The following is a 27,765-nucleotide window of genomic DNA, read 5'->3' as shown; positions in this document are numbered from 1 at the left end:
ACAGTTCTAGGGCTACGGTAGCGCTATCGTGGATAATAAAAAGCTTTTCAACACGGAAATTATCTAGTCGGTGGTGCGGGCGGGACTGGACCCATTGTGGCAGAGATGTCTCAAATCAGCCGAGTGCTGGATGCTCCAGATGGAGAGGGGGCGCATGTATGCCGGAGATCGGTAGCCCTTCTCCATTGTGTAGGCCTCAGGTGTTTGATATTGCAGGCCTAGGTTCTCGTAGACTGTTTTGTAGCAGGCACCGCCAAGGTCGAATCCATTGATCGGCATCCCCTTGAACCAGATAAGAGGGTTGTGATTTGGCAGCAAGTTTAACGGACTACCTCTCCGAGAAATTAGTAAATAAAAAACCCTAGAAAGATCAAAGGCTCTGATGGCATTATCTTCATTAGAAGAGGCGCGATTAGTTCCATAGTAATCCGATCTTGTTGTTGATCAATAGAAGCGATAATGGAGCACACATGCTTGAATGGCGCATTGAGCTCTATGGCTCAAAGCCGACTAGGACTAATCAGGCAATTGATGACATTAAACTAGGAGCACCACCAGTTTAAGACCGCCCTATTTACCTCTAGTATGAAAAGGGAGGCAAGGCAGTAGTTGGTGCCCACCCAAAACTCCTCAGCTTGGACGTTGGAAACCACTTTGCCATTCTTGCGGACTCCATTAATAGCACCCATTTCTCCATCGAGCACTGATCGCCAATTCTTACTGACAACCGAATCAATCGTGAGGGGGATTGTGTTTTCCGGTAGAATCTGCAAAACATGAGGCGCAATCAGCAGCTGTAGCTAAGATGCAGAAGTTGACAATTTTGAAGGGAATGTGATGGAACCTACTGCATCCGCAGGGGCTCCGCAAGTACGCAGCAGCCAGTGGCCGCAGATTTGATCGGCCATGATGGCGGGATTAGCCTTGCTATCATGCATGTCGTAGCGGTAAAAGCATCCTATAATACATGAGACAATCTAGTAGATTAGTAAATTCGCGATTTTGTCTAGGCCGCATCAGAAGCGGCCAAAAAAACGCCGATAAATTCGCTGCACTTGGAAAAAAGAAACTCTTCCACGCCTCGGCATGCGATTTTATAACTCCTCATGGAGGCTGTCTTGGCAGAAAAGAAGTTATATCAATGGGCGAGGTCTGAGTTGTGCAGTCTACACCATTTCTCCTGTACGCAATATTTCTGATGTCCAGAGGCAAAAACGTTTGCATTAGTAAGTCAAAGGGGCTAATGAAAAATTATGTTAACCCCAACCGCTGTAGTCCTCATAATTTTTGAAAGGCTAGGGAGTTCACTAAGCAATGGTAATAGTTTACAATCGGTGTTTGGTGTTTATGATTTGATCAGAATAAACACACGAAGTCGTGGCATTTGATTACTAATATTTATGTGGTAGACGATGATAAATAGCAAGACGGTAATTTACACAACGATTTACAGGGAGGGTAGTGTACGCTACCACCTAGGCTTGAACTTAAATACCGGAAACGGATAGTTCTATTTGCTAACTAGAAGAAGCCAAATTTAATGGTGATTACTTCAAATGTAATAACTCGATCAACGAGTTAAAACATTCATACACGCTTTTATTAAAAAATACTTGACAGGGTGATAATCCTGCTTGTTGATGTAGGTTCAAATAGCGATTTATTAGCCTCCAAAGCGAGGCCAGTGCCAGCACTATGCAGGTGGGCCTCATTTTTTTCTAATTCGGGCAATAAAAAAAGACTCGGCTAGGCATAAAAAGCATTGAGATAGTGTCAAATCTAGCGATGCTCTGTGGGTAATGTAATGCATGCACAACTCAAAGTCTTCAAATGTGGCAATCCAATCGTGAGCTGCTACTGTAAGTGATACTAGCACTTAACGTAGTGCACTAGAGATAGTACACAGAAGCCAAGTCCGTACCATTCCAAAGTTTCTCATAATAGTTGGTTTTCGCCTTGGATAAGAGTTCGCCGAATTTGTGCTCCTGCCCTGATAGAGTTTCGTTCTTGACAGGATTTTGTTCCTTCGAAAGGGTGTACGAAATCATATCCTTGGTCGCATAAAGCGCTGCAAGCCAAATGCTCCCAATATAAGCACTGTAAGGGCCAAAAGAGGAAAAAGTCAAACAACTGTCGAAATTTAGCATTGCAAGCTGCTCATTTTATGCCAATGAATAGAGCTCTCTGGCATGCAAAGGAGTCACCAAATATCCATAGTGTTGAAGCACAGATATCAATTCGTAAAGTTCCAACAATGAAATATGAATTTGTGCCTTATTACGACTGGGTTTTGAATTACTCTCACCCGAAAGTTACGAAGCGTAAGAGTTGGGAAGTTGAAAATGCTACTGAGGGGTAATATGGTCACATCCAATTTACGCGCAAATACAGGAGAAAAATTACTAACCCGAGGCCAACAGCCTTCCACATATCGTAAGTCTGATCTGGAAAGTTAGCGCTTTCAATTATTCCATCTTCGTCCTTATCCCATTTTTCAAGACAGCCTTCCATAATAGCCTTTAAAGAAAACGCACTCAAGTCACAATATCGTTACCAAAACCAAGTCAGTGTTTGTCAAAAAATACTTAAATGTAAAAAAGCAATAAGAAAGAAACAAATTTGAAAAATTTTCAATGTGCATTTCGCAACAGGACACTAAGAGAAAAGAGAGGTACCACAATGAGCGGGAGCATGTAGAACAGGTAGTCATCGTCGCCAGTGACCTTCCAGTCGCGCCAAGTCATAAGCACAAACTTGGGGTTGAGGTCCTTCCACTCGTCAGTAGCACGGAGAGTATAGGCGTTCACGCGGTACCATGGCTCATCTTCGGGGTCCCCGCAGTCATGAGGCACCGAGAGGGCGTAGCTGAGGATGCGATGTTTGTCATGAGTGCCCCTGAACACCGGCTTCATGGGAGAGCGGTCCTCGCTGGCAGTCATATCGGCCAGGTCGTAGTTGATTGCCAGCTGCAGCCTAGGCCAGAGTTTGAGGAGGGCCCATGAGGCGTTAAAGTGCACGTCGTACGTGTTGTACAAGCGGTATTCATGGCCTTGAGACATAACATCGACATACGATTTAGCGAAAGCAAAAGCCAAGCATGGTTTCCTTACCAAGATTTAGGTGTTATTTGAGGCTTCATAAGGCTACTTCGACAGGTTTTCTACTTGACACTGATTCAATGCCTTCCAGAACAACTTTAAAGGATTTAAAGTATTTCTGAAGTCCCAAAATAGTCAACTCCTTCTAACCACGATGAGCAAAAGCGCAATTTAACGCTTTAAGCCCAATACAATACTGTGCAGAAGTGTCAAAAAGCGTCGATCTCCGACAAAAGCAGCAAGGGAGGAAGAATGATATGAGGTACAAACCTTCGAGATAAGCAAAGAGTCCCATTTCGTTACCAAAGTTGACTCGGGCACGAATCAACTCGATTTCAGCAACGTCGGCGGGAGCATTGTCACCCGCGGCGGGGGCCTTGGTGGAGTAATAGGCAGGTCGACGGCAACGAACAGTGGGGTTGCGACGGCGCACATTCTCCAGCGGAGAGCACAGCTCCTCCGTACCACCAGTAACGCCGTTACTGCTGCTTGCCGCAGAGCCATCGCCCTCTGCTATAACTCCTGCTGATCCCTCCGCGGGTAGGGGGTCCAACCACACCGTACCTCCGTCGGCGATGTAGTATAGTTCATTGAAGAGAGCTGACTTGTACCAGGTCGGAAAACGACTATAAAGTCACCACCGTAAAATTGCACTCAGCAAATGCGGTCCATCAAATGGGCAGTACACTATTTGATTTTTAACTAACCACATATTCCCAATTTATACGAGAAACAAAAAATGCGTCAAGTAAAGATGGTGCCTTGTTTTAACAGCGGACCTAGATCAGGAGGGGAGATTGGTAGATCACACAAGTGCATTCCATTGCTTTAAAGTGAAAAAATAGTATTGTAGGGTGATATAAAGATTTTGACAATTACCTGTTACCTAAAGGCTTCTCTTAAAACCCCAATTACTTCATCTCAGTAAACATTCAAGTCCCTCCTACTATTGCAAACAATTTATCCTATCAATAAGGTTAACTCTGTAAGCATTAAGCAGTGCAAAATGAAAGGTTCGGATCTTTCTTACCTATCTTGAAGAATGGGGCTTTGCCATGATTCAATGGCCTCGTCCCAGAGATGTGCTCTCCTCGAAGCATAGATGAGAAGCTCGCTCGCCCCTCTGATGATGTCTTCGGAAAACCAGCGCACATAACGCCTACGATAAACAAAAACGCGACCACGGCGCAAGGTGGCGTGAATCTTGCATAAACCTTATTTACCTTAAGTGGTAAACACTTCATTTCCACTTGAACTTTTAAATTTATCGTTCCTACGAAAATTTGGTGAGTGCTAGATGGCAAACAACGCATTTTCTGAAGATTTGATCATTTTTGTGATTTTTTTATGGGTACAAAATACGCATCTAGTAAAATATCAGCACCGTGATGGCACTGCCCCCAAAATGTCAAAGCATTTGAGGGAAAAGTTAGAATTATCAAACTTCCAAAATCGTCCCATCACTACAAATGCTGGTACAAAAAGGGTTTACCAAACATAGTTGTGGAAACAACCAAGATGTCAAGGAAGTAAGCTAAAGGTCAAGTGGCTTGCGAGTCTGGCGCTGCAAGCTTTGCGCGTTACATTGTGGTGGGACAAACTATAAATTAGACAAATTGCTTCAAATGACCATAGCGGTAGCAAAGAAACTTAGAGGTTTTCACGAAAATACTACTTTGAGCACTGGCAACGTCGTACTAAGTATATGACATAAATGGACGTTGATATTTGCACTGACCAATTCAAATCATGACGATGTTGCCTATCATATCACTTTCAAATAGATCTAAAGACAACTTGAGTTCTGCTTTTAGTAAAACATTCGCAACGTGACCAAACCTAAAGTACTCTGGATATGTGTCAAGCAGTGGTGCTATGGAAACAAGGTTATCGAACCATCGGAAGACTCGTGATTAAGTGAAATTGTCAAATTACATCGTTTTTGCGCGTGTTTGTGCGTTCAAGTATCGCACAGCATGACGGCAAGGTGAAATGAGAGTGGATGCGTGCGTGTTGGCACAGACTTGCAGAGTAGTGCGCACCTCCTGTAAGCAACCAGGGCTGATCTGAAGTGCACCCGTGGCATGTGCCAGGTGAGGAAGAAGTCGCAGGCCTCCTGGCCGGGCACCAAGTCATCCTTACCTCCGGCAGCAGCAACCACCTTGAAAGAGGCACAAACTGCAACGCCGATCAGAGGATGGTTCTTGTCCTTCCTCTCCACGTAGTAGCCTGGAAGAAAATTTTGAGCAAAGCGCATTGACTAAGAAAACAATACCCGTGTACGTGCATGAATACACGTGGTCAAGCGGTCATGGTACGCATGCGTTGCCATTGCTAGCACACACACACAAGGGTCCCCTAGGTATGTAGAGAACACCCATCAAGGTAGACTACTAAACGGCCACTAAGTGAAGTGTGCTTTATTCAAAAGGTACCTTTGAATGCATTAAGCTAATAAAGTACGACAAATACGCGTTACTCTGTCCAGCTCATGCGCGTTACCTCAACATCCTCTCGAGTTTTTCATTGGATAAACTAAAAGCGATAAAAAGGGTTTCGGGGTTACGGTTCTAACGGATATATGGCCTCAATAGAAGCAAACTTGAAGCAACTACGCGGAAGAAAATCATTCCACCCAACTTCATAAAAGCCAGAACGAAAAATGTTAGCTTCGCTTGCATGTTCAGTACGAAGCAATATCTAAGAGACTGATAAAGATACAATAAGAGGATGCAATACCCGACAACTTGAACAAAGACGCATCTCACCAGTATTTTCGAAGGCCAGATGACCTTCCTGGCCCAAGTCAGTCCAAAGTTTGCTTGAACTGATGGCATCGTGAGCGGAGGCCATGCTGTGGGTCGTGATACCCCATGGAGACCGATACGACTCCTTACCAGTCGTCTTTTGCTTGCTGCTAGCGCTACCAGCACCTTTGCAGCCAAGAGTGAAACCCATACAACGCGAAACCTCCACCTGAAAAGCACAAGTCAATAAAAGTAAACCGGTTAAAGAGACTCAAAAATAACAAGGTGGTAAGCGTAGGGAAAAAGGTACCCCAATCTGAAAGGTGAATAAGCGTAAAATGTGACTGCCAAACCGTGGGATAATTCCACTTAGCGAAGGTAGTTGAACAAATGATGTGAATCTGGTCTCACATTGATTCGCTGTTGGTTCTTTTTTGTCAATCTACACTTGTTTCGGGAATCATTTTAGACTACATTTGCTTAATCTTACGGCATATTTAAGTAGACGTACTGGTGTGATCCAAACAATTTCCTTAGATAGAACGCTCACCTAGATAAGAGCATCATTCTACAATCGTCCTATTATGCGTAAAAAGTGACTCGATGCAACTCATAATGTTAAGGTGCCAGGTATGTCAATATTAGGCACCAAAGAACAGCATAATTCCTAACGATAGAAGCTCAATGGTGAGTGATTCTGTACATCGACCTTCAAAGAGAAGACTGTAAGTATTCGGTTGGAAAAAGTAGTCTCTCAGTTAGACCTCATTTGATAAATTATTTAGTACTGAGCAATAGGAACCGTGAACCATTAACTAGCAAATTTACTGTCCTAAATGAATACAAACATACTAATGTGCATATACCTAGGCAAAAACGGAATGCTGATTGTGTGCAATGGATGTAAATAAGTTCATGGTTTTCATCTGTAAATCACTAAAATGAAAATAAATCAATGGAGAAACTGAACAACATCTTGCACTGAAGTTATAATTTGAACGAACAAAATGTTAAAAGCAAGAGTTCAAACCTTGTCGGTTGATTTGGCTGCAACGCCGAAGCAGCAGGGCATGTCATCGATGAAAGTCTCCAGTAGACATCCGGAGAGTTGGTTATCGGAATCGTCAAATGGGAATGTGAACTCGTCATCTTTGTGCTTTCGCAAGTGTCCAATCTCTGCACACACGGCGCCCGCTGCGCCCACCTTTGGTGGGAGCGGTCGTTTGGGTGCTCTGGGACCCCGCCAGGTCATTGTAATGGATAGTTTGACGTCGCTTTCTGGATCAAAATTGAGGGCAGTCCAGTGAAAGACTCCAATTGGGAGACAACTATCTTTGTAGTCTTCAGGAATAACTGGAGAAACCTGCAAGTATTGTATACGTTGTTGTGAAAGCGTTTGCATGCCGATCATTCAGTTGCAAAATTACTTCATCAAAGACAAACTTGTTTGCATATCAGCAAGAGCTTCAATTCCGGGAATTCATAGACCGTCCACGAGCGCGGATAGAGGCCAATGAAGTTGCCCACCTGCGGCGACATTGACCACTTCCACGAATGAAGGCCTTGCACACCTTTAGCCGGCCCAGAAGTCGAAAGAACCTGATGATACACACAAGTTCCGTCTTTCCATACGGTGAGGATGAACTGCAATAGAAGAGATTTTAAAAGCAACGAGTACAGGCCATGGAACTTGACAGCTATTGGTGAAAAACTAAGACAATGAATCATTAAAAATACCTGATCAGCCACACCGACGTCATAATTAAAACGACCAGGTATAAGACTTGACCGACAAAATTCGCCTTTATAACCACGACCGATCGTACCGCACCCAATGCCCCCTAATGGAACGCCGTAGGTAGACGGTACAGTCAGAGGGTTAAGTATGTCTATCGGCAGTAAACGTTTCTTCCGGTATTCGGTTGGTATTTGGGATTTGATTATGTACCTGAAATATTTCCACCAATTTTGAACGTTCGAATGAAAAAATTAACATAATGTGTTAAGGTCTTAAAGAGGGTTCCCAAATGAATATTAGAAACCTGTTTACATAGAAGAATGTGTGCAATTAATAAGAGAGACGCATTAAAAGTACTGATCTTAAGCACAGGCTTAACATTTCTGACCATCACTGGGGGAGGACAACTACCAATGACCGAAGTTTTCGACATTACGATTGACTCGCAAACCAACAATTTATTATGCACAAACTTTTTCCATATCTAATTTGCAAGTTATAAGGACTGACAAGCAAAATATTGTAGAAATGAACTGGGTAGAATTGAATACCTAAGAAACCACAATGAGTGACTTGCCTTTAAATTAGAAGAATAAGATAACTTCTGAATAAATTAAGGATAGGTATGCTCTTACATTATCTACGTACCTGCAAAAGGGGGAACTAATGGACAATAACAAAAAAAATCTCAATGAGGACATGCGGTTTTGTTGGAAAGCTGCCAATACGTCAAATTCAAAAAGCAATACAAATCCTCTAAAGTTTACACAGTACCTTGGTATATCCGGAAGATTGGACATTAGAATGCCAAATCGGAGTTTATTCGGACCCGCGTTTTTCGGTGGGCACTCATCGAATCGTTTTCTCCACCCGTAAGTGGGAAGTAAATGGGTTTTTTCAGCATAAGAGATGGCACAAACCGACATCAAGTCGAGACAGACTAAAGGCACAACTTAAACGGTGCGGAGAATGTGGAACAAAAACTATGGATTAGGTGACTGTTGCAAACGAAGAATTATCTTACAAAAATGTGCTGCAAAACTTAAAAGGTGTATAGCCTATTTTTGAAGGCGGATTTCAAAAAAATATCCACTTTGTGCCACTGATCAGAGCAAGTACCTTCAGCTTAATAAAATATATTTGCTTGTTCATCACATGCGGTTGAAAATTAATAAGGTCACGACATCTCAAATTCGTCTGTCAAAGTTACCTAATTTGTGTTTCCTCATTTTTTTGCTTTGTATGGATCTGTTTGTGAGTGATGCCTCGAACATTTGTGCGTATCAAAGTGCCCATATTTAATCGCCGAGCCGAACAGATCACCCGAACATTACGCAACCACGTAATATAACTTGCTAATGTAGAATGCAAATTCTCGTGTAGTTCCAGATTAGTTCAAAAAGTGATCACACATTAACCTTCCTTCCTAATCATTATCTACTACATGTGTGCAGTATTTTCTTTGCTTCCACCATCGATATTCTCGATATTCGGCCTCTGGACCCATAAATCAGATTAATCAAAGCTTCTTGGGTTATAAGAGTATGCCCTCTACTTAAGGATCGATTGCCCCCATGCTCAGAAAACTAGTGCCAATACCGGCTTGCCGCCTAAAATGTACATTAAAACATTAATATATTGCGAGTCTACATCTGTTTATTTCACAAGTTTAAGTATTTGTTGCTCAATGATTATAACTCAGTGGATTGTCCCGCCTAGTCTGAACAAAACCATAACCTAACGTGAATCATTCTGCATCACTGCCTATTTCTCACAATCGCTCCGCTCCATTGCGTATCTAAATCAAAAGAACAGGTATTTGCAATTCTAGCTGTTGCAGACGTTGCAAAAAAAAATCATGCCGACACCTTATAAAATTGTTACGATTTATAACGGCCTACCTCATTTTAAAAAGATTGAATATTTTGTCAGACGATGAACGAGAAATTATTGGCATGACAAAGCACCCACGCAAATATGATGGTGGCACAAAGCTGAGTATGCAGTTAAGGGGTGCTATTTTATCAAAGCGTTTTAGAAGTTAGAACCTTGTATTGTACCGGCATGATTAATGTCGCACGTAATTGTCTCAGATGACCCCTTTTATCCATTTCATCCTGAGAATAACTGTAAAAGTTACGAGGTGATATATTAAAATACTAGAAGAAATTCACTTTTATCACATTCATTAAGGTAAGCCCTTTTGCGCTGATGCCACTTAGTACATGCTAATGGGATAGTAAGAAGACTATTTCCTCAAAACCAAAGATATTGCAGCTTCCCGAGACCTTCCTGAAGACCAAAGAAGATACAATGCTCGGGCAGAATATATATATATATATATATATATATATATATTCAGCACAGCGAAGGTGTTTGGGCTACTAGCATGGCCCCATGGCCAGCCAACCCAGCGAGGTACAAGAAGGCAAATTCAAAAGTTCAAAAGTGGCGTCTCACCAATACCGAGATATAGACTACCATCGTATTACAAAATTGCTAGGCCAAAACTTCATGGAAAATAGATTTTGCGTTTTAATGAAATGAGCAAGTGGTTGCCCCAAAACCAACTACATTACTAACGTGTTATCCTAAGTCGCAAAGAATTTCGAAGCTGTATTAATTTTAATCTAAATATAGTGCGTAGAATTAATCACTAAATAAGAACTACATTTAACCAAGTATCAAGGCATGGTGTCCCCAGTGAAAAGCAGATTTAAAATTATCATAATCTTGTAAGTTGTGTGTTTTCATGCCATCCGAACTCTGATGTTTTATTTTTTCCAAAATATATCTATTTCCCTCTTCAACGCATTAATTGAGCAATGAGTTCGCAACTGCTGAGTCAATTTTCCCGACGCATAAAATTTTTACGCTTAATATAAAAACTAGAGTTACCAAGCTCACCCGTCATTTCGAACTTTAGAGTTCCAAAAACTTCTCTGTTTAAAAAGGCACATGGTCTAGAGGCGGGTTCCCCAGTTTTTTCGGTCTGTGCTGAAGATGGTAGGGTTGTACCTGACTTCACTATCTTTTTAAGGGTGATGAAGAGATAAAGAAGAGGCGGACGTTTAGGAAGTACTTTTACCGTGGAGTTGATCTTGATCAGCTCTTGGATATGAGCGTGTAAGTTGGTATTCTTTCTCGGTGATTACCAGTGATCAATTGGCTGAACTTTACTCCGCGCGTAAACGACGTCGAATACGTCGAGGTCTCGGAACCAAGCACAAGACTCTTCTTCAAAAGTTGCGAAAGAGCAAGAAGAACTGTCCTATCGGGGAGAAACCGGCAGTTGTTAAAACTCACCTGCGCAACATGATCATTTTTCCCGAAATGGTTGGGTCCGTCGTTGGTATATACAATGGCAAGACGTTTAATCAAGTAGAGATCCGTCCAGAAATGATCGGTCATTACCTAGGTGAATTTTCAATCACCTATAAACCTGTAAAGCACGGTCGCCCTGGTATCGGTGCTACCCACAGCTCGAGATTCATTCCTCTTAAGTGATCTAAATGTACATTCTGTGGTTCGCACATAGTTCCTGTCTTGTGGTCTTGGTGGAATTATGATTTTGGTTAGTTTCCCAGCCCATTGAGTAGGTGAACCCGATTATATGGTGATTCGGTGTTTAGGGTTTGACTATTGTCTTGAGGTCCTTCATGTAGGGTGTATACTGTTCCAAGTGTCGTTTGGGCGCCTGTTGCGTGATTAGATGCGCCCAGCTTATGCCAGCGTCGAGCTCGCTGGCAGTGTGCATGTGCTCCTTAGGGTTCGAGGTAGGTTCTCGTTAAGTAAAGTGGGATCTCCGGGGGAACGCAGGGCCCAGTGTTGCCCTGGCAGCTCCGTTCCGTTTAGTGCTGCATGGAGACGCGTCGGGTTGGGTGCCTGTATGCAGTTGTTTCATGTGACGTATGCTTTGCGGAGTGGGTATAATTTCGTGATTTGGGTGGCATAGGCGCGAAGTTCGGGCCAGAACTCCGCGCTTCCGACATCAAAAAGAATGTTTTGGGATTTTCAGATCCCCTGAGATGTGCCTCCCTTAAGTTCCTTCGCGGTTTAAGTTGGACTGGTCGATTTTACTCCGCTCCCTCTGGTGAGCGAGCTTAACGCTCCTCCCACCTTTGAGGGAGGTAGTTTTGGCAAAGTTGAGAGCGAGCTTTCATTTGCTGAGTGTATGGCTGATTATTGGGGTGGGAAGGGCATAAGCAGAAAGGAATGACTCACGCGGCTGGATGTTCTCTGAGGGGAGCCCTTTGTTTCGGTCCCCTACATGGGGCGCCGTTTGCTGTTCATACAATTTTCTTGGAGCGGAACCTCGACTTTACTAGTTTGTAATGAGATCCTTTGTAGACTCAATTATTTGGCGCCATCAAGAACGGTTGGTTTTGCGTTGGTGGTATCATTTAGCGAACGATGTCTACGTGGATAAGAATCCCAAATTTGTCATATCACATTTAAACGTCACTGAAACCTTAATCAGTTGGTATTAAATCCTTAAAGGAGTGACCAGGTCTTTTACTATACAATGAGGCAACGAAAAATGACACCACACCTGGAAGGCGTGACAATCTCAATACTTAAGTTGTCTTTGACACAAGTATGAAAACACTTAGGGTGCGTAAACAAGTGACACTTCCTTATGTCCCTGTTAGCTGAATGAAACCCATCCGAGCTTCTAAGCAACTGGAGAGGGAGAGAATGGTGGAAACGAACAATTGATGGAAATTCCTAATCATTTTGGATAACCTCGTTAAAATGTCTCATTGCACACATTACCTTTGAGGCAAAGACTTTAAAAAACGTCTTTGTTTAAAATGCGGTCTTTGGAAAGCACCGCTCTGTCTCGGACGGCACAAAGTAGGTGAATTCCCGCAAGGAATTCTAAACATCCCGGAATCGTTAAACAGTGGGTAACTTTGAAAAACCTTGCCGACATAAAACTAGGTTTTCTCTGACGTAAATTAGTAAATTGTACAATCTCCGTTTGAGCTACTTGGAAAGTTAGTTGAACACATTGTCGCGTTAATCGATGGAGAAGGGTGAACGTGGGGAACTTTAAGCAGCGTACCTAATAAGGAACTGCGTAAAAATGTGTTGTCCGATTTAGTTGTACGCTGAACTCTACTGAATCCATGGCTACCATAAATTTTGCTGCCTTCTATTTGGCCCGCCATTGAGGATTTAGATCCATATACAAAATTAATTGACTCCTAGGATCTCATTTTTATCGCCGTCAAAACTGCTTGTCAAAGTGCCCAATCTTGACTTTAATATACTTGTAGCATCTGTGCCTACCAAATCGTACAATTCGTCTTAATGAATGGTGGAATAAATAGAATTTAACTAAATGTCGCTACTAGAAATGTAACCTTCTGCTTAGTATAAGACAATCATTGGCTAGGACAAACTAATCACATGCTGCTAAATTGTGTTTGGCAAGGTGTTTTGGGATCGGCTCTTTTAACTTTTAGTAATGCTGGACGTACTTTGGGCCTACGTGCTCTTTGGGCTTGCTATGGTCCCGATAACTGTGTACTTTAATCAGTTCCTCTTCTTCCTGTTTGCTTTCTATGTTTCGTAAGTACTTTGTGTATTTTCGTCACTGTACCTCGTATTTTTCGGTGCAAATAAGGTAATTTATTTTGTAACTGCTTAAGTTCTACTTTGTGCAGTAGTTCGCTTTCCCTGCACCTATTATCTTAGCAAAATATATTGCATCCTAGTAATTTGAACATAGGTGCTGACCTTTGATAGTAATAGTTCAATTACATTTAGCATTTAAAGCATTTATATGTGTTGTCCTCATATTGATGCCTTGGCACATGGAATCTTGTCTTTTTTTTAGGATGTATTTAGTACGTATTCGTTCTATGATTCACGCTCTTAATGTTATTAAATATGGAAGCGTTGGTGCCAGAAGTTATTTCCACACCAACTTGTCTTATTATGATTCCAGTGGTAAAATAGTAAAATTCTAGTTCTTTTTTACCTAAGGGTTCGTAAAATCTTCACTATCCAAATCACAACTTTCATATCAATACCTCTCAATCCAGAATTTATACTACACCTGTTGACATCTTTAGGCGTCTAGGTATCCTTTGTTAATGTCACTTTTTTGTCCAGGCCTTTAGGCTTGTATTTTATTCGCAAAGCAGTAAAAATGTGATGCGTTTTCAAAACTTGGGGTCATTTTAGGAAATGGAAAATATTCTGAAACTGAATGATTTTATACCATTGACAGTTCATGAAAATTTTGTGCATTACTGAGTGACTGTGCGTCTTGGTCATTGTTCCATCCCTTCATTTCAGGATGCGCAAATTTTACAAGAAAAGCGACGAGCCTCTTGAATACCTTCCAGGCGTATCCATTGTTAAACCTCTGATGGGCCTAGATCCGCTTTTGTCCGAGAACATCACTAGCCATTTGGAACTTCAGTATCCAAACGTGGGTTTTCGTTCCTTCATACTCTTCTGACACCGTTCTGTGAATCATAGAATTGTTTTATTCATTTCCGTGAAAAATTTTACATGTCACTTTTGTATGTATTGCTGCAGTGTAATACTGTTTTTTGTAGTTCGAAGTTATTTTCTGTGTAGAAGACCCCAATGACCCTGCCATTGAACTCGTCGAATCGCTATTTCGAAAGTATCCAAATGTTGATGCTCGTCTCATCATAGGTGGGTCTACATAGCCACACCACATCTGACTGCCCTAAACCACTTGTAAACTGCTTTTCTTTGGTTATTTCTCTAATTATTCACTTCAGTTTAGAACATCGAAATGCAGCGTTTGTTTATTTATGCCATCCAATCGCTTACTAATTCGGATATAATGAGCCTTGTGGTATAATATTTGTGCCACTAGCACTCCGTTTTCATGCTTCTTTAGGTGGTAACGGAAATATGATCAATCCAATGGTAAATAACTTCCTCCCTGGTTACGAATCAGCTAAATACGACCTTGTGTGGGTCAGCACAAGTCGAATAAAGGGTGAGTGAGTATTCTGACTTTTCATGTTCTCAGCTGACCTACAATAAGTCATATCTCGGGGCGTGTGGTAGCTATACTCGTTCTTTCAATCTTCGCCTAAATGTGCACCCTAGACATTCCAAAGTACAGTAAATAGAAAATGTTCTCTCGTAGAATGGATGCAAGACCGCTGCAAGATTCCCTTTATGTTTGAGCTGCGTTACTATGGAGAAAACAGGTGTTAAATGTTAATTTTCAGCCGCCCACCTTGCTCATCTTCCCAGAATAATGGTGACTGGTTACCGATGTGTCTATTACACATTTCTTTGCATTAGAGCGCACACCACAGGGGTTTTTGAAAGGCACGTTCCGATTAAGATTAATTGTTTCCTATGTGCTTTGGAAGTGTTTCCACTTAAATCAATTAAAAAGTGCTCTTATACATGCGCCATGACTATGACACTCACACCGTTAGGTCACTGTGCAAACTTCACTGGAGTTGACTAAAAAATTGCTGCAGCGTATTATCGGCTCAGGTGCAGTCCATATCGTGATACGCATGACAATTTCTTACACTTGTTTGTATAATATCTCCTTTGAGGTAAAATGTGTATTCACCCTATGACGAGCCCTTTTTCTTGCATTGATGTGCTAACTGAGGAGACTCGGTGGTCACTTTTTTCCGTTACTTCTCTTTTTAATCAGTCTTTTCTGAGTCCTGTTTAGTGATACACAATTTTTTTTGCACTAGCAAACACCGACATAATGGTCGACATGGTTCGCAAGTCTGAGGACCCTCGCGTTGCCCTCGTTCACCAACTACCCTTTTACTCTGATCAACGCGGCTTCATGAATGCCATCGAGAAGGTGAGCATCCACTCCCCTGGTTAGTCATGCCTTTGAATTTTCAATGCTTTAACGGGAATTCTGCGTAGCTAGATTAGTCTTTTGTATTGCCTAGCTTGCAAGCACATACTATAGGGTAACATGACGCAAGCATTTAAAATCATGCCTTAGTCGAGATCTTTGTCATATGCGTTAGATAATGATTGAGCTTAAAAGGTAGTTAATGTAGCAACTACCGTTTGTTAGTATGTACTAAATGTAACTCACGATTATGGTTACTTTTTTGATTTCTGACTTGTGTCATTCATTCTAAGAAAATTAAGTTCACTTTTTTTCTCTTTGCTTCAGGTGTTGTTTTTTAATAAGAAAACTTTGCTGTTGCGTTTTTAGTTTCGCATTGTTCGGTTTGCGCAACATTAAAAGAACTTGCTACTGTGTAATGTGTGTATCAGAGGCCTTTCCAAATGTGCTTTGGAAGACAACCCCTACTTGAAGTTGTTTTAACTCGCAAAATGTCTTTTGTTTGAACAATTACTGCAAGTATTCAATTTGTTAACTTTTATTTTTTCGAAAATAGGTGTGTTTTGGCTGCGCCCTAGGACGTAGTGCAATAGCTCTCAACCACATGGGCATGCTCTGCTTCACTGGAATGTCCTACATCGTTCGCAAGTCCATCCTCGACCGGTACGGTGGTTTTGCGCGCTTTGGAAAGTTCCTCGCAGAGGACTATTTTTGCTCCAAGGAGCTCTTTGAAAGGTAAGCATTTACCTTCCCGAGTAGTGTTTAACCTCTCTTGTATATAACATTGAAAAGGTATATTCTTTTCCCATTCTTAACATAAGTTATTTTTAATCACATGGTGTGGACTAAATTGACAATGATTCCTCTTTCCTTTGACTACTAAATGCTCTTCATTCAATGGAAAACCACTTAGCCCTGGTCTTTATTTTGCTGGAATAAAGTAGATTTGCCTGAATTTAAAGTTCTCCACAATATGATTATCAAATTAGATACATTTATTTGGTGCGTGATGAAAACGTAGTGCCTGCATCTGAGGCGGCTCACACGTGCCAGATCGGTTCTTAATATCACTCGTCACAAGTCTCATGCCTTCATCCAACTGACTTGTACCTTCCACTCTGCTCCACGGTCAAAACTTCGGCCGTACGAATCTCTCCGTTATGAAGCACTTTGCCAACGAATAGACCCCTTGAATTGCGTCAAAGTACTGCAACATTATCTAAATGCTTTACCCCAATGACCTACTGGCAATCTATGGTCTTACACCTCTACCATTCACTTCAACATTACAATATAAGCATAAAAATGTGCAATATTAAAAGTATTTAGTATTTATATTCTCCCTGCTTCGTGAGACCATGGTGCTGTGCCGTATTCTCTTCTTGGCTTCACCTCGTGGTCGTTATTTTGGTCCCTCATAGACGTGTGTGGGTGGAGGCTATTGTGCAATTTTATACCATGCAATCCTTTTCGTCTGATTTGTGTTTTTATGTTTCTTAAATTATATTCTACGTAGGCGTGAGATGTTTGCGCACTCTTCTTTCTCATGCATTGTTTTCGTCTTTACGTTTCTCAAGATTGCTTGGCAAATTGCAGTATTTTCGACCTTACGAAGCCGTGACTACTTCTCCTCAATTTACTTGTTTCTGTTGTTTTGTGGAAAGCCGTACTCCTGTGCACTGCCAACTCTGATGACGGCCTCTTGTGCGTGTATGAGCATCAATGAAAAACAACACTTTGATCTATGCACATCTGCCTAATTTAGGAAAATCGTGAGCACCATAATTTTCAGAGATGGATTATATGTTTGCTATCGCAAATGTAAAACTTGCAACCCCATTTGGTGGCAAAAACTCAGAGCTGAAATAAAATAAAGCACTCACTTCTGTAGGAAACTCATATTGGGTCTTGTAGCCTATCCCAATCGTCCTCAAAATATTCACGATCTTAGTTCATACATCAGTACGTTGCATTTGAGGTGGCTGCTTATTTCCCTTTATGTGTGTAGAGGACGAAAGAGCATGTCCCCCATATAAATGCTTGAAGCATGGTTTTATGAATGAATGGAAGGGGAGCACTCGTGAAGCCAAAGGCGACTCAAAAATTCTTTTCTCACTATGCAAGTGGCTACAAGATAGTGCTCTCGGCGTACCCCGCACAACAGAACGTAGCCAATGCAAGCATCAGTATCTACGTCACACGGATGGTGCGTTGGCTGCGGCTGCGTCTCAGTATGCTCACTATCGTGGCCGCCTTCTTCGAGCCCATGATTGAGTGTGTCAACCTGGGCTTCCTCATTGCCCTTTCCCTGAGGTACTTCTTCGACATCGCCATGATCACCACTATGACTGTGCATATCTCCCTCTGGATACTCCTCGATTACTTCCTCCTTCGATGCGTCCAGGTGAGGCTCTACCTTCCTCTACCTCTTCTTTAGGCCTCTCCGTAAAACGTCTGTTGGTCCTGTCACTAACCTGCTTCTTTTCGTTTCCTTCAATTTTTTGATGCCTGCGAGCAGGAGTTGTGGCTGACGTAATTCCACATTTATTAACGCTTGCACGCACCTACTCAATGCATTAATTTAGCAGCTTTTCGTGGCCCCTTAATCAAAATTTTCCTACTATTCTTCAACATCCAAATGGAGGTTGCCTTTCCATCCAGATACCTTTTTGAAATGTCAAAGCACGTCTGCAGTATGTTGCTAACGCCTTTTGCAAAAGGTTTGCGATTCACTTGGGGTAATTATACCGTTGTTCAATTTCCCACTAGACCAAAAAGCCTAATGTTCGCAATAACACCAAATTCAACCAAAAAAGCACCAATTCTTCTAACTGTGTACACTCTCTCAAGATCCCCTCTCCGTTACTGTCGCGATTGTAGGGAATTTTTTTGCTAAAAATCTTCGTTGTATCCATTTGCGGCGTTTTAGGCACTACTGCCATTGTTCTTTTTCAGTAGGAATATTAGTTTAAAAACGAGAATTTTATGCGAACGAAGCAGTTAGCAATTGGTAGATGCATTGTTGATGTTGAATATTGTAATTTTGGTATCAATGACTTTCACTCTGCCCTTGACTCCCGTGATTTTGTGAACTAAGTCATTGTGTCATTACGTGCTTCTAAGGGCCATTTTCGTGTGCTACTTGACCTCCATTTGAGAATCCCTCCTTCGCACTCCTGCGTTGCTGCTTGAATGAGGTGATATGCGTGCTACTTGGGTGGGTACGGGGATGCTGCGCCAGCACGTAATGCATTACTGGTAGCAGTCGTGCCACTCCACCTCCGTATCGATCGCTGCAGCGCTCTTTGTGTACCACCAGGTGGTAATGTGACGACGCGCAAGTCAATGTGCTGGTATCCAAATTGGAGGCTGGTGCTGACTTCATTTCTGTTTTATTTCTATTCGAGTCGCCAGCCCTCAAACCACGGCACCTGCGTCTTGTGTGTTACCAGACTAGTGCTTAGGTCAAATCGCCCGAAAATATGTGGAATCCAGGGTGTTTTTATGAATTCCAATGCAGGGCTTCAGCAAAGCAAAGACTTTTCCATTTTCGGCCTAAATAGAAATTTCTGAGAAATTTTCATGCATTTGACCCTCAGTGTTGCCCTCTGACACGAAACCTGCTTTTAGGGTGCTCAAAACAGTACCTTGTTGTCGTGATTGTTGATTCACATGCCTATTGGTGTTTGCGTTGTAATCTTTTAATTCCCGCAGAATTTAAGAAAAAGGCATGGCCAAAGTGAACCCCATATAAATATTTTATTTCGCTACGTGCTCATTTAATCCGTAACTGCCCTGTCACTCATAATCGCACAGACATAGTACTCCTGCAAGTTGATGTTTTTTCGATTATGTTTGACGGCTAATCCGTTGTATATTGCACAACACGTTAAAATAGTAAAACAAGATAGATTGGCTTCGGCCACTTTGACTGGGGGACCCGCACTTGTAATAAATCGGTCTTTTACTTTGGCGCAGTTGTCTTACCAGCACTACTGAAATTTACTTGCCCTCAAAATTGGTGTCAACCCCATATTCTTGATTTATTATTGCAAGAGATGCCGGTACCGCTTCAAACTTGTTTTCCACAGCATATGATCCATGTGGCCCGCTGTTAACGTCTTGTACCTTTTAGGTCACCTTTTTTTTTCGTTTCATATCTTAGTTCTCAAGATTGTGCATTAGTGTCAGATAAGCTTATTATTTTACTTCCCTCTTTCGGTTGGTAGGGTGGTCCGCTCCCCTTCTCCTTTGTGGCATTCATATTTGCCTGGTGGACACGGGAGCTGCTTACGTATGTCATCTACGTGAAGGCGGTGCTGCACCCGCGCACTGTGAAGTGGGGTGTCAACACGTACCACCTCTCGTTAGGTGGACACACGGAGCTCCTTCACAGCCCCAACGGCGGTGGAGGCAGCGCCAAGCGCACTAAATCGGTCGACCTCTCCCCCATCGCCTTTCATGAGGCCCCTCCGTCCGAGATCGGTCCGCTCAAGACGGCCGCCGCTGCCACCACGCCTCAGGAACACATCTGGCGCCACTTTACCCAGAACGGCTACATTCGTGGCTCTGCGGATCGCCAGCACCTTACTCTCATCTCGGACGCTTGACTAGTGCCCATTTCTGCCCTCTCTCCTGTGTTTATCATTTTACTTGTCTTTCTTCAACCCTTCACTCATATCTACCTAAAGATTTCCTGCTCTGTGAGCATAATTTGCTCACTCATACGTGTCTTCAAAAAATAAGCAAAGGTTTTACTCCCTCACTGAAACCGATATGTACAGCTACCTCCGATTTGTTATTTGCCTGTGTATTGCCTTTCTCTCCAATACCTCCAAATCTCCGCTGCTGATGATGCGTATCCACAGTAATAATTCGAATCTACCCAGCCTTCCTACCCCTTTGTTTTTGCAAGAAAATAACGAGAGCCAGTGCTATCCTATTAGCGGACGATGCCGATTCGTTTAAGGCTTTGCGTATGCTTTTCTTGTGTTAGAACTGGCTTTCTTACACTTTATGCCATCAAACAGCTAGGCGTCAGAGCAGCGCACCTTGACGCAGACGCTGGGCTGCCATGGAAATTGCGATACCGGCCAATGTGCCAACTACCCATGTGGCTGGTGAATTCTTTGACAAAGCTACCTGCGCAAGTTTGCAGTTGCTGACCATGGTTGTGGAAGGTGTTTTATGATCGGCGACATAGATGACTGGATTTGCGAGACCTCGCTTCGCGAAGTTTCCGCACCCTTCATTAAGAGCGTTTTATCGCTCACATGTTAGTTTAGTGCGTGACCCAAGGCCATCCAGCACAAACCATTGATATCTTTGCATCGTCCATATTTGCCAAGTGGGCACTTGAGTCGGAATCGATAAAGTGTTCGGGGGGGGGGGGGGGCTATCCTCCGCTCGAATAGAACGATTCCACCTTATTTGTTACTAAGGCGAAATGTACCAGATTAAAGAAAGACGGCAATATTTGCATCATCAGGACCTCTGAGGGAGTTTAAGTGGAAAGGGAATGAGTGCGGGAACAAGAAACTTTATTACTATGTTGTGGGGTCAGGAAAAGAGACGAGGCGGTAGGTTTTCCGGGGAGCAGCGACGGCGGCGAAGCCACGTGCCCACGCGGGCGCCACCTTTCCGTGAATTCGCCACTGACCGTACTCATCGGTGATGTAGTTCTCGAACACCACGTACTCCAGTACATCCACCGGACTCGATGGGTGGCCATAGAGCAGGCGACCAAACCGATCGTATATTGCGAGAATCTACAGTGTCACACAGATTAGGAGATGGCGATTATCGTCAGCATAATGTGCACGCCAGCACAAGTTGCAAACAACGGCCCACAGTTTACCAAAAATAGCAAGAATTTAAGGTTATCTGAGAAGTCATTTGAAGTGCTTTTCGTTAGGTTGATTGTGAGTTTATGAGCAAAATCATCACATTGACGTAGGTGTAGCACTTTGAGATTTAGTGAGAAATTCCATGCATATGTGATGGGAGACTGCCGATGAAGGTAACAAAGTGGGTATGCTCGGTACTACTTAAAATGTCATCAACAAAACCATTGCCTTGTGGGCCCACTTTATTAACATACCAGCGAAAGAAGCCGCTGCCCCGGATAACTTTATAAATCCAAAGCATGTAACAATGGAGTTTTTGAAGCAGTGCCAGAGCAACAACATTAGAGAGACTTGGTAATCTCGCTTCGTGGACCTAGACTTCACGCATTTGATCAAGTCCACAATCACTCATGCAAAAGACTACAACATTCAAGTGAATGGTTGTTTGTGCAGAAACTCATTCCAAATCCACTGAAGTACACAGCCGTATTTTTTAATCTAAAAAACTCGAGTTAGATATGAAAGGTAAGTCTTTAAAGGACTAGATGGTAAATGTTTCCTAACCACTAGCCGAAAATCACATGAACATGGCTGAATTAAAGACAAAAAAAATCCAAGTCCCATAATAAAAAACGATAGTGATGAGTAAAAGAATAAATTATATACTTCTTTGCAAGCAATGGCTCGAAGACATTGCAAAAAATAAAGCACCGAACGATAAAAAGGGGCACAAGACTCCTGAGGCCTAGGCTTCATCGCTCCTGCTTTAGTAATGCAGTTTGTTCAGTTTGCAGAATGGTTCGCTAGATGCATAGACGGCAGCAATGTGAGGATCGGCAACCCACATGGGGGGTTCAATGTCGGGTCGGCCAAAGGCTCGGTGGATCCGGCAATGGTCGGGCGGCAGCGGACGGGGAATGTCGATGGGCATGTGTTTGGCCCGTTCGCACTCTGAGTCGTAGTCGTAGAGGTAGGCAGGTGGGGAGTAGGGCACGGCTAGGGGCCACCGATAGTTGATGGGCGCGCTCGAACAGTTAGCCCAAATGTTATAGGGACGAGCTATGTGACGTGGAAACACCCCCACAGCAGGATCAGCCTCCATTGGATGAATCGGGTAGGCGGGAACGTAGCCATCTTCATAGCGACCTCTGTGACTGCCTGCCATCGTTTTAAGTTTACGTCCCTCCGGTGCACTGCCACCAATCCTAATGACAACTCCCCTCTGATCATGTGATACTTTAAATTGAACCACGTGACCCCTCCTATTGACCCGTCTCGTGTGCCTTGCAGCATTACCGCTACGGCACAGCAGTGTGATACCAAGATGAAAGCTCCAACACTGGAGGAAAAGAAGCGTTCTGCTGTTGGGTGCAAGATAGAACCAATAACTAGTGTGCGTTGATCTGGGCTTATGCAGGCTACAAGGGATAATTTACCCAGTAATAAAAGACCTGAATCAAGAATGAACTAGAGCAATTTACCAATTTACCCAACGTCTATTAAATGCTCGAAGCATAATCAACGCCCAATTGACACAGCATTAAAAATACGCATATGTTATCAGGGTTACTGAGACCGTTTTTCGGTAGACAATGGGCTCGAGTTTATCATAGCAATAGGGTGATGTTCGGGATGAAAGCATTAAATTCTCATTAAATCATAAACACTTCAGAATTTGGAAATTGCCCTATTTATTGGCTGGCACCCAAACAAGCCGTGCTTTATAAAAGCAAGAAACGAATCACAGCTCATCGGCTAGTATCCCGTATAAAGTGATAAAGGTTACGGTCCGATGAGCAAAGGTAAAGTAGGAATTGATTCTCGAAAAGCAGAACCAAAATCAATTCAACTGAAAAAAATTTAATTAATTGACCACCGAAACCCAAATAATTAGGAGCATATCAAAGGATGCAAAGAGGAATGCAAAGGATGCGCCTCAGCGATTGCATGATGTTTCGCGCTTTCCTTGAGGCGGAATTAATTTCGGACGAAGCTTACAACACCCATGACATCCACCAATTGCAACACGAGTGCAATCAAGGTACCAGGGCGCTGAGCCCGGTCGCTCGTTCCTCAAGTGGCAGCAGATAATGTTCCTACCGCACGTGTACCACTGGTGCTTTCGGCCCGATGGCACAGGCACGTCGGATGCATCATCACAACGTTGCACTTCTCGGACCCCGCACACCTCTGGCTCATCTTCGAGAAATGAAGGGATGCAATCTTCATTTGCATTAGCAGCACTCGTTCCAACAATTATGTTACCATGTATATTCTGAGGAAACAGCGGCGTCTGAGATGTGGAGGGATTAGTTAAGTTCAAATCCGAAATGCTTGGAAGATCTGCATCGCATTCTACATTATCGTGGCAAATCTGTGAGGAGGTTGGCTTAGGGCAGACGCCAGGGTCTTGTGAAGCAGACTTTTCTGTTAGACCCAAATCAGAAATATTGGGGAGGACTTTATCACTTTCAATATTGCAACGTGCCACATTCGGCGACATTGGCTTATTCGGTAAATTAGACAACTGAAATGTGAGCGGCTCCGATAGGCTTTCAAAAAGACTATGTAAAGGATCGTCAACCTTTTCATTTTGAAGTTTTGACGACGTTGTTGGGTCTACCGGTCTGCTATCAGTGGGAAGAATCTGCGATGTTGATAGACATAAACCGCCATTGCTGTGAAGAGCTTTAGGTTCTTCCATACATCCCTGTTTCACTTTTGACAACCCTACCATTCCCATTAGTCTGCTATCGGTGGCAGGAAGCTGTGAGGTTGATGGATCTGTCAAGTTTAAATCGGAAATACTAAGAAGGGCATCATCGACCTTCGCTTGGGACGACATTGTTAAACCCATATGATAATTAACACCGGCAGGATTTGCTTGAGCATCACAGGCGCCAGGGTCTCTTACAAATGGATCCATCGAAGAAGACGGAATACCCGAATTGTGAGGAAGAGCAGACGTGGGAGAACCAATCGATGAACCCTTGTTTTCAAAACTGAGACACGGGGTTACTCTGGCTTCGGAAATTACAAATGAAGAAATCGGGTCATTTTCACCCAATTGGAAGACTAGTTCAACGCGCTGACAGGAGGCAACAGATTGTTCGGTAATTAGTGTTTTTTTTTGTAATCCCCAATCTGATTGTCGTGCAAGATCCCGTCAGCCATTACACTCTGACCCAAGATATATCAATGTGCATTCAAATACGAACACCCGATCGATCGATGGTGGACAGAGGCAAATCACGTGACAAGGCTAGACAGGTCAAGTTCGACGACCAGTCTACCATTTAGTGTTAGGAATGAAGTCTGTAGAAAGCACCACACGTATTACTTAATGTTGGGTGCGCGCCATCATTTGAAAGTCAATAATGAAAAGTTTCCTACTTCGCATGGCAAGGCAATTCAACTGTTCCACCATGCATATGAAGGGAGCATATGTGAAAGGACTTTTGATCGCAAGCACAGAATGTCTCCAAGCCACACAAAAAAACAAGCGCTAGATCTTAAACACTAGGCAAAGACTATTGAAAGCTCTAAATCATATCAATAATGTAAGAGAAGGCATTACTGATGAGGCAATGTCTGCTTATGGAGGTGAAATAAAGGTTCGAATAGTCTCGACGCCATTAAAAGGGCCCTAGGGACGTAATTAAGAACATCAAAGTAAGATAAAACTTTTAATGAAAGCAAAATGTTCCCTTGGTGTTATGCTACCGCTATAAAATTGCTTTGACCTAAAACCACTTCCTTCCAACAAATTAGCTGATTTTATTGAGAGCCTTCAATCTTACGAGGACTTTTCCCCAATAAAAAAAACCTAGAAGCATACAAGTTTTGTTAATTTGATAAGTCTATATGGCAGAGCCTGCTCTCTACATTGCTAGTGCATAGACGAAGAGAAGACAGAGGTAAAGAGGACAGAAAATGGGTAGACGTGACCCACCTGCTGGGTGTGGAACCGGACGGTGACTTGGCCAAACATGTTGCCCCTGCCCATAGCCTCCTCAATTCGACAACTAACCACCCGCGGGGGCTCCAGGCTACCAGTGAATTTCCAATGTAGAGTTCGGAGTTTCAGACCTTCTGTCATCTCCTATAAAAGCAACGTACATGAGCAGCCCTAAAAGGCAATTTATTATGGCATGTACCGTAACGAAACTCCACAACCATTACGTGAAGCTGTATTTACGTAAGAGCACAAGCGCTTGATTTTAAAAAACAATGCGCCAGCTCAACACGAAAACCTCTTTTGATTGACTCACATAACTGAGGCGGATAAAGAAGACTTGTCAACCTTTTATGACTTGATAATCGACCCGCTGTGTTTCAAGGAAATCGGCTATTTTATCATGGCAGCTACGATCACAGAACCGACCAATACATAGAAGAATGACAAAAGTTTCGATGATAGTGCTGCCTGGCTATCGGCGCCACCAACGTTGAACAAAGCATCTTGAAGGTGTTTGGTAAAGTGAATAGTCAGGAAACAATTGATTGACACGTGGCTTTTCCCACCTCAATGACAAGGCTTTGATGACCAAAGAGGCTAACTTCGTTTAACGTGCACATTCACTCTTATGCTGTTGGGGGCATCAAAATCAAGTGCACCAGAAAGTAGACATCTATTAGCCGGAACAATAACCTCTCCACCCATTCATGTTGAGCAAATCTTCTCAAATTTAATAAATTTCAAAACAATTGGCATTTAAGACGTTGTTTTTTTTAATCATATGAAAATGTACTGCATCTGTAGATAACTGTTCATTAATTCGCTGAGCATGTGCTGAATCGGGGATGAAATGAAACTGACAATTTGGCTCGTTGAAGCTCCAACACCAGGACTGACCCTTTAGCGATCTTAAATACATTAATCTAGTATAACTTTTCGCGCAACAGCACAGGAACCCAAACTGCCATCTAAGAAGTTGTGAGCATTAAACCAACTTAGAAATTCATCAATCGAAGGGGAAATTGAAAACCCAATTTTGGTTTTAGAACACCCACCTGCCATAGGAAAAGGCAACATCCGCGAAGCAAAAATCACGTGCACAATATGGTGTAAAATAGAGGTGAATAAATGTATACTCACTACAAAGGCCTTTTCTGTCGTAAGCTCGAGGATTCGCTCTTGGTTGGCATAAAATCTAATGAAAGGACACTAGGTGAATAAATGCCATAAGCATAACAGCAATAAAGTGCTAAAACGCTAAAAACCAAATGAATTAATAAAAACCCAGCTATTATGAGTAAACGCATAGAGCTAGCGAGGGAGACCTCACAAAAGTGGCATTCATAAAGGTCAACTAATGCGATTCTATAACGAAACAAAACGAGATTAGTAGGGATCCTAGTTCGGGAGGATTGAGTTATTTTTGGCAAATCTAACCCTCTAGGAGCACCAACCGCAACAACATTGAATCTGGCACCGACACAAGCTAGGCATGGACACATGTGTGTACTTGTATAATGGCAGAGACACCAGACGCATATACATTAAGGACGTTTCGTGCAATAGGGTACAATTTCACGCGTTTCTTGAATTTGCTCAATTAAATTGCCACAGACGTAACTTTACCGAATTTGGAAAATCAACAGAAAAGAAGTGAAAATGGCGGTGACTGACATACTTGGGAAGAAGAGTGTGCACCTCTTTATAAATTGCGTCTGCTTCTAATGGAAAACTGGATGTGCTAAATGCTGGTTTGTGCTTCCTTATACGGAGAGCCGCTCTCGCAGTTTTGGCTTTCTTCACCACTGAATCCTTCGCATCTGCTATTACCTAAGAGTGAATGAAAGGCTTAAGAAAATGAAGCTACAATACCCCAGTAGAAAGGAGGGACGATTTTCCGTCACCTTCAGGAGGGACATATTCATCGAAAATACGACCTGTAAAGGCAAATCATCACTGAACCTACTCTACTGATGTATGTTAGTAATAATCCGTTGAATAAATAGTACCAGAATGCGTCAAATTAATGCGATGCTCTTGAAACAAGAGGGGAGGCATTAGACCGTTTCGACGCAAGTGTTCACGGATTTCCGATGAAGTAGCACGTTCAGTGCCACTTTTACCACCAATCGAAATGAGATCAGGGTCGAAGGGCTGCACCCACGGTTGCATCTGACGGATAAGACGAAATTTTGGAATCCATGGTTTATGTCGAATGAAGCGCACGGAGGTAAGCAAGATCTGATACGTACCGAGAAGAGCCATGTTGACCGCTGAAAATAAAATATACGCACCACGGCATTACCTTCATTTTCCATGTGCAATTGTTTTAATAGGTACGGAGAGATTTTAGCTGTATCTCAAAAATAAAAGGGAAAAAGTAAGGCATGTCCAAATTTTGCACAACCAGCAAAAATTTGAAGTTAACCAAAACCAAATATCTATGCAATGTCTCCAATAAAACACCCGCCTAAAGACCCATTTCTAAGGCAGTGCACGTCCGACTTCAACTTATGGTAAAGATAACATCTAAATTTAGAC

At 42.7% G+C, this 27,765-nt stretch overlaps 5 protein-coding genes across 5 annotated transcripts; 2 read left to right on the top strand and 3 right to left on the bottom strand. All coding sequences in view use genetic code 11, as the record gives it.

Moving 5' to 3' along the window:
* Nucleotides 1-63: 63 nt before the first annotated feature.
* On the bottom strand, nucleotides 64-8,509 carry EGR_06717 (Non-lysosomal glucosylceramidase; the record flags this gene model as incomplete). Its single annotated transcript, XM_024495966.1, has 14 exons — nucleotides 64-282; nucleotides 579-767; nucleotides 849-958; nucleotides 1,922-2,097; nucleotides 2,408-2,517; nucleotides 2,676-3,049; nucleotides 3,369-3,724; nucleotides 4,129-4,257; nucleotides 5,141-5,327; nucleotides 5,867-6,074; nucleotides 6,876-7,208; nucleotides 7,289-7,489; nucleotides 7,583-7,793; nucleotides 8,358-8,509. The coding sequence occupies 14 exons, from the start codon at nucleotides 8,507-8,509 to the stop codon at nucleotides 64-66; spliced, it is 2,955 nt and encodes a 984-aa protein (XP_024349626.1).
* A 1,765-nt stretch (nucleotides 8,510-10,274) lies between these two features.
* On the top strand, nucleotides 10,275-11,090 carry EGR_06716 (40S ribosomal protein S15-B; the record flags this gene model as incomplete). Its single annotated transcript, XM_024495965.1, has 4 exons — nucleotides 10,275-10,318; nucleotides 10,510-10,594; nucleotides 10,624-10,709; nucleotides 10,742-11,090. 4 exons carry the CDS (start codon nucleotides 10,275-10,277, stop codon nucleotides 11,088-11,090), a joined length of 564 nt encoding a protein of 187 aa, XP_024349625.1.
* Nucleotides 11,091-11,295: 205 nt separating this feature from the next.
* On the top strand, nucleotides 11,296-20,030 carry EGR_06715 (Ceramide glucosyltransferase; the record flags this gene model as incomplete). Its single annotated transcript, XM_024495964.1, has 9 exons — nucleotides 11,296-11,359; nucleotides 13,055-13,160; nucleotides 13,893-14,028; nucleotides 14,159-14,261; nucleotides 14,473-14,574; nucleotides 15,305-15,420; nucleotides 15,977-16,155; nucleotides 17,545-17,824; nucleotides 19,650-20,030. 9 exons carry the CDS (start codon nucleotides 11,296-11,298, stop codon nucleotides 20,028-20,030), a joined length of 1,467 nt encoding a protein of 488 aa, XP_024349624.1.
* A 936-nt stretch (nucleotides 20,031-20,966) lies between these two features.
* On the bottom strand, nucleotides 20,967-22,431 carry EGR_06714 (39S ribosomal protein L45; the record flags this gene model as incomplete). The annotated part of the gene is made up of 2 exons (XM_024495963.1): nucleotides 20,967-21,188; nucleotides 22,084-22,431. The coding sequence occupies 2 exons, from the start codon at nucleotides 22,429-22,431 to the stop codon at nucleotides 20,967-20,969; spliced, it is 570 nt and encodes a 189-aa protein (XP_024349623.1).
* A 771-nt stretch (nucleotides 22,432-23,202) lies between these two features.
* Nucleotides 23,203-27,489, bottom strand: EGR_06713 (putative 39S ribosomal protein L45; the record flags this gene model as incomplete). The annotated part of the gene is made up of 6 exons (XM_024495962.1): nucleotides 23,203-24,354; nucleotides 25,219-25,368; nucleotides 26,365-26,419; nucleotides 26,903-27,054; nucleotides 27,097-27,161; nucleotides 27,234-27,489. 6 exons carry the CDS (start codon nucleotides 27,487-27,489, stop codon nucleotides 23,203-23,205), a joined length of 1,830 nt encoding a protein of 609 aa, XP_024349622.1.
* Nucleotides 27,490-27,765: the final 276 nt, after the last annotated feature.

Source organism: Echinococcus granulosus (assembly GCF_000524195.1).
Source record: "Echinococcus granulosus chromosome Unknown EG_S00062, whole genome shotgun sequence".
Classification (NCBI taxonomy): Eukaryota; Metazoa; Platyhelminthes; class Cestoda; order Cyclophyllidea; family Taeniidae; genus Echinococcus; species Echinococcus granulosus.
This window is presented reverse-complemented; position numbering and strand designations above follow the sequence as displayed.